The sequence below is a fragment of the Macrotis lagotis genome, chromosome 3, assembly GCF_037893015.1.
Source record: "Macrotis lagotis isolate mMagLag1 chromosome 3, bilby.v1.9.chrom.fasta, whole genome shotgun sequence".
Taxonomy (NCBI): domain Eukaryota; kingdom Metazoa; phylum Chordata; class Mammalia; order Peramelemorphia; family Peramelidae; genus Macrotis; species Macrotis lagotis.
Window position 1 is genome coordinate 286,465,964 of NC_133660.1, and position 14,573 is coordinate 286,480,536.

General features: G+C 40.7%; 1 protein-coding gene across 6 annotated transcripts in view; it reads left to right on the top strand.

Moving 5' to 3' along the window:
- The first annotated feature begins 9,694 nt into the window (after positions 1–9,694).
- RAB3IL1 (RAB3A interacting protein like 1) overlaps positions 9,695–14,573 on the top strand; it is a 53,472-nt gene continuing 48,593 nt past the window's right edge. For 3 of the 6 annotated variants that reach the window (XM_074231316.1, XM_074231318.1, XM_074231317.1), the window contains exon 1: positions 9,697–10,396. Coding sequence is in view for 1 of the 6 variants with exons in the window: in XM_074231317.1 (XP_074087418.1) it covers positions 10,368–10,396 (29 nt within the window). In the remaining 5 variants the exon portion in view is untranslated. Of the gene's footprint in view, positions 10,397–14,573 lie in introns of all 6 variants that reach the window. The other 3 variants (XM_074231314.1, XM_074231315.1, XM_074231319.1) reach the window with 2 other exon arrangements.

A 14,573-nucleotide genomic window follows, 5' to 3' on the forward strand; every position in this document is an offset into this window, starting at 1 on the left:
GCATATGAAGACTGCTCCCAGTGGAATGGGCAGATGAGAAGGATTTGTTCCAAAGGCCTCAAGGGCAACTGAAGCAGGCACTGTGGAGATCTTAGAACTTAGTCAGACATTGAAGACACCAAGATCATCCACTGCATCCTGGATCATCATCAATTGTCCTGACTTTTGTTCTGCCAATGGATTTAAATGATTCTAGATAGAGAGAAGGTGGCTGATGACTTTGGCTCTGCTTCTCTTAAATCTAATTTATATGCAAGTCAAGACATCATTCTCAGATGTCATTGGTCTTCTGAAATGAAGGACGAGCAACAACAAAACTTGTTAACAAAATCTCTCCACAAAAGCTCAACACTACAAAAGTTGATTTTGTATCTACTATGAGAGGCAGCATGTCAATAAAAGGTCATCTGTAAGCCAGGAAGACTTGGGTTCAAGTCCTAACTCTGAGAAGTAATGCCTATGTGATTCTGGATAAATCCCCTACTCTCTCTTGTGCTCCAAAAGTTGCAGAAGAGGAACCAACCTGCATCAGTGGAGGGAATTCCCTCACTTAGGAGTTCCTTATACCAATGACATCACAAATTCCTTAATCTTTAACCTTAGTCTCCTCCAAATGCACAGGATTCTATTATCTTATATGACAATGGTGGACCACTGGGAGACTATGAGATTGACTGCAAACCCAAGGTTGTACTGAGAACCACAGAATCTTAGATCTTAAGGAACATAGGCATAGAGCCTTTACTAGAGAGAAGAGGACTGAGATGGGTTTCTATATGGTTTATGTGCACACCCCTCCCTTTGCTGGCTTTCACACTCCTTCAGTGACCCCCAGGCTCCTCATCCTGGCCTTCATTGACATTGGAAAGAGGCCAACACAGGCTAAATCTCTTTTTCTTTTAACAACATATAGAGATAAAGCACTGAACCAGGCTGTTTTTATGAGGGGTGTTCTACAACGGGACTGGGGGGGAGGGGGTGACCATTGGTAGAGATCCCTGGACTTGACTGATAAGTCATTACATTCTGATAAACTGTTTTTCCTTTCCTTCTTACTCTTGGTGATAAGATTAAACTCTCTCAGAGAATGGAAGGATGTTGGGGAAATGGATGTGATGTGAAAATGAAAGCTTTCGATAACATATTCCTCAAATATTAAAAACACACAAAAAATAAAACAAATCAAAATAGAAACACATATTTCAGGAAATGTGCATACTGGCAAAAAAGAAAAAAGAAAGGAAGGAAGCAAGAAAATAAGGATGGAAAAGAAGAAAGGAGGAATAGAGAAAGGAAGAAGGGAAGGAAGAAAGAAAAAAGGGAGGAACAAAGGGAGAAAAGGAGGCAAGGAAGGAAAGAAAGAAAGGAAGATGGAAGAGAAAAGAAGAGAAGGAGGAGAGGAGAGGAGGGAAGAAAGACAGAAGGAACCTTGGGATCACTCAGCTCTATCCTCAAAGTGTTTGCTTTCAAAAGCCAACCTCTCTCAGCTAGAAGGATCCTCTGAGGTCAAGTTCAACCTTCTCATTTTATAAATGAGGGAGTTTGAGATGACTTCTGGGGCCCTTCCTACTCTAAACTGATGACTCCACAAATGGATTGAACTGCAGTTAGGAAATGGTACATTGCCTTCAAAGACCAAAGACTTGCCCCTGAAACAAAGGACCATTTTAATCACTAATCAGAGTCAAACCAGGGCAGAGCAACAGGGTTTGTCCTAGGGCATCAGAAAACACCTGCAGGATCAAAAGAAATCTGCCGATCTTAAAGCGTTTCTAAGTTCTCTCAGTAGAGTATCTCCCTTCCCACAGTATCCCGAGGCTTGGGGAGCTTGGGAGCTCTATGCTCCCAATTCTCTCCTTCAGGGTTGCAAGACAGGAGGGGAACTTGGAGAGGATTCTGGGCTGCAGGTTCCTGCCTCTCCCAGAGTGACCACTGGAGGGGGCTCTCCTGCTGGCCCCTGACCTTTCCTTTTTTTTTTTTTCTGAGAAAAAGGTCTGGACTCTTTAGACATTTTAGGATAGGTCAGCAAAAGGAAGTGACTGTCGTTCTTCTTACAGCCTCTTGGATGGGTGGCAGAAAGAACTCAAGATATAACATCAGGGACTAGGAGGGAGTGTCAAGAAAGTTACTTCTATGCCTTCCCCAATCCCTCTTTTTCTGAGGAGGGGTTGGGCACCCACATCATGGCAGAGCATATCAATTTTTTTCAATGGATTGATTGGTTTTTGCTAAATTTTTCCTTTAGAAACAATTCTTTGTATAAGGTATAGCTTTGTCTGAGAGAAGGAAGGAAGGGGAGAGATGTAGGGAGAAAATCCAGGTAGTATAAAAAAATCAATTTTTAAAAAAATTCTTTTCTTTGGGTTTCAGTTTCCCCATCAATAAATTGGGGAAGAATTCTATCTGGGGTGTGATAGTTGAAGAGCACTTCTCTTAGAGAGACTGGAGCTTATGTTCTGGGTCTGAACCTTATTTTCCATGCAACTTTGGGTGGACCTCCCCCCCCCCACCAGTGGCACACATCTCAGGCTTCCCAGTTTGTAAAATGGAGATAACTTGCTATAATCACTTTGCTAATATTTTATTTAGAAATTTTGCATCAATATTCATGAGGAAAATTGGTCTATAATTTTCTTTCTCTGTCTCGACTCTGGTTTAGGTATCAGCACTAGATTAGTGTGTCATAGAAGGAATCTGGCAGAACTCCTTTCTCATCTATTTTTTCCCAAATAGTTTCTATAGAATTGGAATTAATTATTCTATAAATGTTTGATTGTATTCCCTTGTGAATCCATTTGACCCTGAAGATTTTTTTCTTAGGGAGTTCATTGATGACTTATTCAATTTCTTTTTCTGAAATGGGGTTATTTATTTAGTTAGTTTTTTAGTTTTTACAAGGCAATGGGGTTAAGTGGCTCGCACAAGGCCACACAGCTAGGTCATTATTAAGTGTCTGAGGCCGGATTTGAACTCAGGTATTCCACTGCACCACCTAGCTGCCCCCCTGAAATGGGGTTATTTAGATATTTAATTTCCTCTTCTGTTAATCTGGGTAATTTCTATTTTTGCAAATATTCATCCATTTCACTTAGATTATCAAATTTATTGGCATACAGTTGGGCAAAATAGTTCCGAATTATTGCTTTAATTTCCTTTTCCCTTCCCTCCCCCCTTGTCTGAAAGAGAGCAATATAATATAGGCTATACAACTATGTTAAGCATATTTGCATATTAATCATGTTGTGAAAGAAGAGTTAAATCAAAAAGGGAAAAAACATTAGAGGAAAAAAACATAATTTTAAATAACTTTTAAAAATTGATGATAGTAAGCTTTGATTTGTATTTAAACTCCACCGTTCCTTCTCTGGATATGGATATTTTCCATATTTTACAAGTCCTTTAGAATTTTTTGATTATTGTACTACAGAGATGAGCAAGTCCATCATAGTTGATCATCGCTCAATATTACTATTAATATGAACAATGCTCTTTTGGTTCTGTTCACTTCACTCAGCATCAGTTCATGCAAGTCTTTCCAGGTTTTTCTGAAGTCCCATCCCTCATGATAATACATAAATATACCACAATTTGTTCAGCTATTCCTTTCTTTTCTTTCTTTCCTTTCCTTTCTTATCCCCCCCCCCTTTTTTTAGGTTTCTTTTTTGCAAGGCAATGGGATTAAATGATTTGCCCAAGGTCACACAGGTAGGGAATCCCCTCAATTTCCAATTCTTCATCACTACAAAAAGGGTTGCTATAAATATTTTTGTACATGTGGATTTTTTACCTTTTTTTTAATGTCTTTGGGATATAGACCTAGTAGTGATGTTGCTGGATCACAGGGTGTGCACATTTTTATTGCCCTTTGGGAAGAATTTCAAATTGTTCTCCAGAAAGGTTGGATCAGTTCACAACTCCACCCACAATGCACTAGAGTCCCAGTTTTTCCTCATTCCTTCCAATAATGATCATTTTCCTTTTTTTAGTCATAGTGGACAATCTGATAGGCATGAAGTGGTATCAGGTGTTTTAATTTTCATTTCTCTAATCAATAATGTTTGAGCATTTCCTCCTCATTGATGGTGAATTCACCTTTTTTCATTTTTGATACTGATCTTTTATTTTTAAATCAAATTAACCAAAGGTTTATTTTATTTTTTCATGAAACCAACTCTTAGTTTTATTAGTTCAATAGTTTTCTTACTTTCAATTTTATCAATGTCTCCTTTGATTTTCAGAATTCCTAGTTTGATATTTAATTAAGTAATTTTAATTTATTCTTTCTCTGGCCTTTTTAGTTGCATACCCAATTCATTGATCTCTTCTTTCTCCATTTTATTCATGCAAGCTTTAGAGATATAAAGTTTCCCCTAATAATTGCTTTGACTGTATCCCACAGTTTTTAGTATATTGTCTCCCTACTGCCATTGCTCTTGAATGAAATTATTTCTATGATTTGTTTGATTCATTCATTCTTTAAAATTAAGTTAGTTTCCAATTAATTTTAGTTCTATCTCTCCATGGCACTTTATTACACATGATGATCTAAAAATGATTCATTTAACATTACTGCCTTTTGACATTTGTGAGGTTTGTAATGTCCTAATTAATATATGGCCAATTTTTATGTAGGTGCCACGTGCTGCAGAGAAAAAGGTATATTCCTTTTAATCCCCATTTAATTTTCTCCAGAGATCTATCATATCTAGTATTTTCCTAGTATTCGATTCACCTCCTTAACTTCCTTCTTGTTTATTTTGTGGTTAGATTTATTTAATTTTAAGAGAGGGAGGTTGAGATCCCCCCACCAGTATTGTTTTTCTATGTCTTCCTATAACTTAGTTTCTCACCTAAGAACGTAGATGCTATACCCCTTAGTGCATATATGTTTAGTATTGAAATTATTTCACTTTCTAGAGGACCTTTTAAGAAAATGGTTTCCTTTCTTATTACCCCCCCCCCCCATTTTTGTTAGGTTTCTTTTTTTTGCAAGGCAATGGGATTAAGTGATTTGCCCAAGATCACACAGGTAGGTAATTATTAAATATCTGAGGTTGGATTTGAACTCAGGTCCTCCTGACTCTATCTACTATGCCACCTAGCTGTCCCATCTTATCCCTTGTAATAAGAACTATTTTTGCTTTTGCCTTGTCTGAGCTAAAGTTTAGGATCCTTGATTTTTTTTCACTTCAGTTAAAGCATAATATATTGTGCTCCAGTGTTTTGCCTTTATTTGCCTGCATGTATCTCTCTGCCTCAGATGAGTTTTTGTAAAAACATATTGTAGGATTCTGTTTTTTAATCCACTCTGCTTTCTGATTCCATTTTATAGGAGAGTTCATTCCTTTTACATTCACAGTTAAAATCACTCTTCATTCTATTTCCCCTCCATTTGTACTTTTCTTTCTCCTTTTTATCTGTCCCTCTCATCGCTAGTAATTTTGCTTCTGAATATTTTCTCCCTCTATCTGACCCTTCTATCAGCTCCCCTCCCCTTTCTTTCCCCTTTCCCCTTTTACTTTCACCCTCCATCCTTCCTTTCCTCTTCTAATGCCTGAAGAGTAAGATAAGTTTCTAAACCGAAATGAGTGTATATTGTTCTCTCTTTGAGTCAAATCTGATAAGAGTAAGATTCAAACAATTCTCATCCCCTCCTTTCTTTCCCTCTACTGTAATAGGTCATTTGGGCTTCTTCATGTGATGTAATTTACTCCATTCTACCCTCCCTTCCTCCCAGGTCCTTTTTAAAATGTATTAATTTTTTAAAATGATTCCATCAAATCAATTTATGTCCACACCTTTGGTCTCTGCATTCTCCCTCTAATAGAGTTACAATTCTCAAGAATTATGAGATCTTCCTCCCATCTAGTAGTTTCTTTCCTTTCTCCCTTTTTATCTTTTTATGCACCTCTTGAATCTCCTCTTTGAAGATCAAATTTTCTGTTCATCTCTGATTTTTTTCATAAGGAAATTTTGAAGTCACCTATTTTGTTAAATATCCATCTTTTCCCCTTAAAAAGTATGCCCATTTTTGCTGGGTAGTTGATTCTTGGTCGTAATCCATCTTCTTTGCCTTCTGGGAAGTCAAACTGCAGGTCTTTTGATCCTTTAACGTTGATGCTCCAGGTCCTGTGTAATCCTGACTGTGGCTCCTTGGTATTTGATTTACCTCTTTTTTGGCCCCAATCCCAACACTTTCCAAATTGAGATTTTCTATCTGATATATTTCTGGCATTTTGCTACAATATTTCTTGGTGCTTTCAATGACTATTTTGCTTGATTCTCATATATCAGAGAAGTTTTCCTTGATGATTTCTTGAGAGATTTTGTCCAGACTCTTTTTATGTAGTCTAATAATTCTTAAATTATCTTTCCAAGAAATCTTTCCCATGTCAGTTGTTTTTCAATGAGATATTTTACATTTTCTTCTATTTTTTCCTTTTTTTTAAAATTTTGCTTGACTTATTCTTGTCCCTTAGAATCATTAGCCTCGAGAGGCTAGGTGGAGTAGTGGATAGAGCACTGGCCCTGGAGTCAGGAGTACCTGAGTTCAAATCCGGTCTCAGACACTTACTAATTTCCTAGCTGTGTGGCCTTGGGCAAGCCACTTAACCCGATTGCCTTGCAAAAACTAAAAACAAAAAACAAAAAAAAGAATCATTAGCCTCCATGCACCCTAACCTTTTCTTCAAGGAATTATTTTCTTCATTTAACTTTTTGCATCTCCTTTTCCATTTGATCAAGTTTATTTTTTAAAGGAGCTGATATTTTTGTTTTCATTTGCTTTTTCATTTACCCATTTGTAGTTTTTCAGGATTTGTTTTCTTCTGTCAATTTTTCTGCTTCCTTTTGCAAGATGTTAAATTTATCCTTTCCCAATTTTTTTTTTTTTTTAGTTTTTGCTAGGCAATGGGGTTAAGTGGCTTGCCCAAGGCCACACAGTTAGGTAATTATTAAGTGTCTGAGGCCGGATTTGAATTTAGGTACTCCTGACTCCAGGGCCAGAGTTCTATCCACTGTGCCACCTAGCAGCCCCACCCTTTCCCAATTTTTCTACTTGCTTTTAAAAATTCTTTTTGAGTCTTTTGGGGCTGAGATCTATTCATATACTCCTCTGTAGCTTGACACATAGTGCTTTTTCTGCCATCCTCTTTGGAGATGGTGTTTTGCCTGTCCTTATGTTGAAGTAACTTTTTATAGGTCTTACTTTTCTCTGACCTATCTTACTCATTTTGATTTTTGTTAATGGGCACTGTCCCAAGGTCCTTGTGTTAGGAGAGGGGCCTGCTTGCAGACTTTCAGTGTTGAGAACCCTAGAGACCTACTCATTGACCTGGGACCATCCGCATTGGGAACTCCAGGGGCTTGCTTACTGGGTTGGACTTTCCAGGTTGGGAATGCCAAAGGTTTGCTGTCTGGACTGGGCCATCCACTTTGCATGCTGGTTTTCTGTTCCTTGCCCTAGGTACACTTATATTCCACCTGAGACAGACTTGTGGGAAAATGATCCCCTCTATTTTGTGGGTACTGTTGCTATAAAATCCATTTAGGGAACTTGATTAAAATGTTGTTTCTGAAGGAACCCTGGGAGAGCTTAAGAAAGTTCCTGGCTTCTCTCTGCCATCTTGACTCCTGTGAGTTCTTAACAGTAAATATTATTAGTTACATTGAGTCTAATATTTTATTTTACAGTATATTGTAAATAATCTATGATCTCATTAGCTTAGGCATTCACTTCATTTATATTGCCCCTAACCCTTCTGATTTAGCAGACAGTTTTTGAGGGTAGTAAGTTGTACCTGAAAAATCTCACTGGCCACCTTGGAGGAGAAATAACTAATAGTATAATAGTATTAAAGTAACTAAATATATGTTTTGGTAAATATATAAAATACAAAAAATAATATACATTTAATATATTAAATGTTTTTTGTTGGGAGCCAGGGTCTCTAAGCTGCTTGACATAGTTGTGGCAAGAAGACTCAAGGCAGTCACACTGCCTGATGGAACAACATTTCCTCCTTCAATATATATAGGGATTCCATGTATACACATATTTATAGGTCTATTATTGATTGCAATACTTACTCACCCTAATACTGGAATGACTATAAAGGAAGGATTTCAGAAAAATTCCTTGAATAAAACAGATTGTAAACTGTCCAAATTTAACAGGACTGCCTCCCCCCTGAGGCATACAAAAGGCTTCAACATTATGAAATCTCTGGAAAACCCAACACTGGGAATTCCAAGGAGATGTCAGAATATATACAGGGAAAACAGATACAAGATGGGTCAGAGAATTCCAGGGAAATTAACAGTTTTGCCCCCCTTACCATACACAGAAATATATGAAAAAGATGGTGAAAGACTAGTTAGTATAGGTGACTGATATGTGAACTCTAACAGCCTTAGTTTCGTGGGAAAGAATTAAAAAAGTCATGGAAACCGTGGTTTCTACCAACAAGGTCTGAAAAGAAAATTGGTTATTGTAAGAGTTAACGGATGGGTGGACAAGCATAACGACTCTCACTATAAATTGTTAAGGGAGTGTATCAAAGAACGTTACTTACACAGAAAATATAAAAAAAAAACCTTTCCATTAAATGAATTACTTAATTAATAACTTAAAATGAATTAATAGTTTTATTATGCAGCAACAAACTAGGTAGCAGACAGGTTGAGGTCATCATGACCTGAGCAGGGATAAAAATTAACTACATGATCAAACTTGTAACCACTACATGATCAAACTTGCAATCATATGAACTATATGATTGATAATGAAAATTGTAAACTTTTGTAACCAAGGAAATGATCTTAGCTTGCTTGCTTGATGCACACACGATTCTGAGACTATAAAAATAAATCTGAGCAGCTGACAGTCAGTCAACCTGCTCCTGCCTTTAACCCCTGTGTTGACTCAACTCATTTCCCCAACTCTATCCCTCCTGTCAGGTTCCAAGGACCCCATGGAGGCTGGACCCCCGCAGTTTTTATAAATAAAAATCAATATATTTGTAATCACATGTCTAGGGAACTTCCATTGCGAAAATTCTCTTTGTCAACACAGAAGGACAACTCATGTGGGATTCATAGTCCTAGGGAGTGGCCCTAGGGGGAGACTGACCCAGATAGAGGCTAAGGGACTTGTCCAAGATCAACAAACTACCAGATGGTCACAGATTTAGAAAAATCTTAAAGGATATGTAGACCAATGTCTTCAGTCTAAAGATGAGCCCACATAGGGCTATCTCTGCAAGACATTGGTTACAGATCATAAGGGGGTGAGAACCCAGAGCCTGTGATCCCAGATCCAGCATACTTTTGGATTGGTCTTCCTAACTCCAAGGCTAACTATCTTTGGAAGAACTGAAAATTAGGTGGTTAATGTCATTATTATTATTATTATTATTTAGATGATGATAAAATCATGCAGGAAGATGGGAGAGACCCTTGGGGTCTCCTCCTTTATCCCTCAGACCAGCCTGGTGGACTCCATCTGTGCACCATGAAGTAGACACCATCCCTGCAGCCAGCCCAGGGGAGGGGCCCGGACGAGAGAGAACTGGACCTGTCTTGTGCTGCCATTTCCTCAGGCCCCATGGATACTGCTCAGTTGAGCAGCCCTCGGAACACTGACATCATCCTATACTTGGGGTAACCACAGCAACAGGGGTGCATCACAGAGGTCTCCCAACTGCTCCCAGAGGTCCCTGAACAGCCAACCCAAGGGCTACCTTCATCAGTAGGCTTAGAGCAGGACTCCCTGGTGGAGGTGGGCAGAGGAGGGAGGGGCCCTGGGGGTTGGCTGACAAGGCCTCCACTCAGAGAAGACCCCCCCAGGGCCTAAGAGAGAGGCACAGAGGGTGGCTGGCTACCTGAAGACCTGAGGGCCCCCTCTGCTTACCCTACCTCAGGAGTTGTCCATCCCCTTACCCACCAGTTGAGGGTGAAAGCTGCTGGAAAGGAAGAGACACACCTATTTAGGAGTGGCTTCAGAAGAGATGAGGGACCCTTGGACCTGGGTTCAGACCTCCTGAGTTTCTAAGGAGTCATTATATCTGGAGGCCTGGTCTAAAGGGTCAGCAGCTAGACCATTTCCACCCCAATACACCATCCCACTGCTATTACCATGGGGAAGCAGTGAGAGAAACTGAGGCCATCATCACCTACTGAGCACAGGGAGCCCTGAGCAGAAAGCCGGGAGAAATCCCTGGAGTCTCTTCCTTCACCCTTTCTTAAAACCAGCCTGGTGGACTCCATCTGCGCAGCATGAAGTAGACTCCGTCCCTGCAGCCAGCCTGGGGAGGGGCCTCTCCTAGAGAAAACTGGACCTGTCTTGTGCTGCCATCTCCTCAGGCCCCATGGATACTGCTCAGTTGAGGCCTGCATGGTGAGTGCCTCACCCATCCCCTAAGCCTAGGGTCTCAGAAGCCAGTCAGCTCAGTGAGGCCTTCTTCACTGGACCATAGATTAGAACTGGAAGGGAACTTAGAGGCTATTGAGTCTATCCCCCTTACTTTACAGATGAGGAAACTGAGGATCAAGGACAGGAAATGTTATGCCAAGGATGGGAATAAATGAGAGCGACAGGATTTGAACCCAGGTCTTTTCTTTGGCCCATACCACCTTGCCTCCCTTCTTTTCTAAGGCCTGTCTGGTGGACAGGAGGCTCTGCCCCTAACTAGGTGTGATGATGAGAGTCCATTTTTTAATAATGATTTTCTCACTACTCTCCTACTAGGAGGTTGGGAGTCCAAGGTTTTCTTTTGTTTTATTGAAGTGGGACATTTCTAGAATGTCTTTTCTCTAGTTCAACTAAGCAACTCATCTGCAACTCACTGTCTTGCCCGGGGCCCCAAGAGCTTGAATGAGTTGCCCAAAGATTAGAACCCAGATCTTCCCAACTTCAAGAGGCTGGCTCTACCAGGCAGCTTCTCAGGGCAAAGGTTATTACGCTCATTTGGTAGAAAGATCCTTTTCAATAACAGTTTTGTGTTCAATCAGCATTTATTATGCATTTATTGTGTTCAAAGCCTTGGGAATGGGGAAAAATTTTAGGGAAAAACTCTTTCTCAGGAAGTTTTCAAATAATACTGGGCTATGTCAGCAATATAATCTCTATAATCCCCAGTAGCACTTGATAGAATCTAGAAACATCCCCATCCATTGGCTCTTCATCCTTTCCATATCCTGGGTTCCTTGGCAAGTGGCCTGGTTAAGATGCCATTGGACCCTTGCTCAAAGTTATGTTTTCAAATAATTTAAGGAAATGATAAATTTTAGTTAGAGTCTGTGTTTCACAAAGACCCCTTGAACTTGATTCCTGTAACTTGGGGTCCCCAGGTTAAAACCCTTAATCTAGTCCAACTCCCTTAATCTATAGAAGAGAAAACTGGAACTCAGAGAGGAGGGAACTTGCCTGAGGTCACCCAGTTAATGACAAAATGATGCAACTAGAACAGAAGTGTACTAGAGTTCCATGTGACACCTACCATGGGGTGCTATAGAGGGATAGATTTTTACTAGCTGGGAGGATCAAGGAGCTTCTTGGTGGAAGTGACTTTTGAGCCATATTCTTGAAAGGCAGTCACCTGGAAGACTGGTCAGCTTGGTCCTCAAGGGCAGAGCAAGGAACAAATGAGGAAATTTTCTGGGAAACAAATTTAGATACTAAGGAAGGTGAAAGTGGAGGGGGGCAGAGGAATTTCATGATTGGGCAGCTTCCTTTTGGGACAGGATTACCAGGCTCATAGCTGGGGGAATCTTGAGGCTATAATTATTTTTTTTCTTTTTGCAAGGCAATGGGGTTAAGTGGCTTGCCCAAGGCCACACAGCTAGGTCATTAAGTGTCTGAGGCCGGATTTGAACTCAGGACTTCCTGACTCCAGGGCCAGTGCTCTATCCATTGCACCACCTAGCTTCCCCTTAGGGCTATAATTTATATTTGGATTTTAGCAAGTTTATGATAAAGTATATAGCATACTGAGAGATGGAGATTAGGTCAAATTGTTTCAGAACTGGTTGGATGACTGAACTCAAGATTCCATGCTGTGGTGGAGATCTCTTAGCCCCAGGGACATAAAATCTCTTTTATCCAGGCTAGATTTGAATGAAGACCTAGATGGCCTGCTCATCCTATGCCAGTGACACAAAATGGGGAAGGTTGAAGGGACTGATGAACAGTCAGGCTCCAAAAGGACTAGACAGGCCAGAGAATTGGACTGATTCGAGTAAGATGATGCAACTATAACAGAAGTGTAGTAGTGTTCTATGGGAGACCTACCCTGGGGTGCTAAAGAGGGATAGATTTTTACTAGCGATAATTGTAAAATCTTGTAATTGATTGCTAAAAAATCAACTTCAGAAGCGTAAGATTGGTGGGGAGACTGGTTTGCCAATGGCTTGGAAAAGGATCTGGGGATTTCAGTGTACCACAAGCTGAGGATGAGTCAGTAGTCAGCAATGTTCCCGCCATTTGGAGCCGCCTTATGAGAGACGCATCTTCTGGTTCTAGGGAGGTGATTAGTTCCATGGTTCTCTGCTTTTATTTGATTTCATTCCAAAACCCAAGTTTAAGGAGGAGACTAACTAGAGGGGGTTCAGAGGAGGGTAACTGAATGGGAATCTGTTGGAGGAGCTGGGGATGTTTAGTCTGAAAAAGACACGCCTCGGCAAGAGAACGGGTCATGAAAACTGACTTCAAATATTTGAAATATTTGTCCCAGACCCAGAGCCAGGAACAATGAGTGAAAATTGCAGAGAAGAATATTTGGACTTCATGCTAATAACAACGACAAAATAATAGCTAATATTTATATAGTATTTTGTTCCAAGTCTAATGTAAATTGTAAAACCTAAATACTTAACAAATATTATCTCTTTTGATCCTTACGACATTCCTGAGAGGCAGGTGCTAGGATCATTTCTGTTTTACAGTTGAGAAAACTGAGGCAAACTGAGGTTAAGTGACAGGGCCAAGCAAGGTCACACAGGAAGTATAGGAGGCTGGATTTGAACCCAGGTCTTCCTGACTCCAGATCCAGAAAAACTTTCTAACAATTAGCTGTCTTAAAGTAGAAAGGCTGCTGTGGTGGATGATTCGAGTAGAGGCTGGATGGCCAGTGGATGGATATGCTATAACAGGAATTCCTTTTGTGTGTGGATTGGACCGCATGCTCACCAGGGTCCCTCCCAACTGTCAAATCCTGGAATTCTGGAACAGGGGAGCTCACAGGGATGGGAATATTTGTTTGGTTTTATCTGTTGCTTGGACATTTCAAACTGGCTCTCCCACAGACATCCTTTATAAAAAATTGAGCAATTGAGGTTAAGTGACTTGCCCAGAGTCATACAGCCAGTAAGTGTCTGAAGTGGAATTAGAATCCAAGTCCTTTGACTCCAACCCATAGACATCTTAACTCCAACACATCTCGAAGAGCTCATTGTTTGCCCCAGCTCTCCAACCTGCCTGCCACTGGACTTCGCGTCTCTGTCAAAGACATCACCACCCCCTGGTCACCTAGGCTCCTGAACTCAATGGAATCTGTCACTCTCGGGATTTCAGATCTTGTTTCTACCTCCTTGTCCTCCCATCGAACCCCTTCACTTCCTTGTAGCTTCTCATTTTGATCTCCCTATCTTCAGACCCTCGGTCCGGTCCGCTCCTGTCCAATCTCCATGCAGGTATTAAAGTGACAATCCTAAAGGACACATGTCATCATGTTGCTGCTCTCCCTCAATAATAAACAGCCATGGCTCCCTTTTATTTGCAGGAACAAATAGAAGTCACTTGGTTTGACTTTTAAAAACCCCCTCACAATCTGGTTTTGATCTTATTATCATGGGAGTACAGAGACTGTCTTTATAGTCAGAAGACATCTTAGATATAATCTGTTCCTCCCCCTTATTTCTCAGATAAAGAACAGAGATGTAGACAGGTGACATGCCTTGCCCCCAGGCTGATCAGGTGGAAGGCAGGGAGGCTGAATTTAGCCCCAGGTCCTCCAATTCCCAGGTCAGTGCCCTTTTTATTATTATTTATTATCCCTTTCCCGCTTCTTTGATCTGCTTTTCTGCTAGAACCCTCTCCCTCAGAACAGCCTTGCCTTTTGTTATCTTTGCTGTCTCTCCCAGTTAATGGTTGTCCTTCCATCTTGAAGAGGACCCTGACATCAGGGAGCTGATTCCGTAATAAGCAAGAGAATTGGATTTGGGTGAGGGGGACTGGGCTAAGTTTCTCAGTTTCTCCTCTGGAGTCATCTGGGTCCAGTGGCCAGATATGGTCATGGCACCAGGAGATGACCCTGGATGTGAGGCAGTCAGGGTCGTGATTGAATGTAAGCTGTTTGAGGGCAGGACTGTTTTATTCTTGTTCCCTACTCCCAGTGTCTGACCTGCAGTAACCACTGGGAGTTTGTTGAGGGATGGTTGTGTAAATGTGGAACGGAGAATTGATGCTACAGAAGCTTGGTCCTTCCCAAAGGGCACAGTGTCAGATACTGGTGAAAAACTGGTTGACTTGGACTGTTGGGGTGCCTATAAAGACTGGCTGGACCTATGAGGAAAAG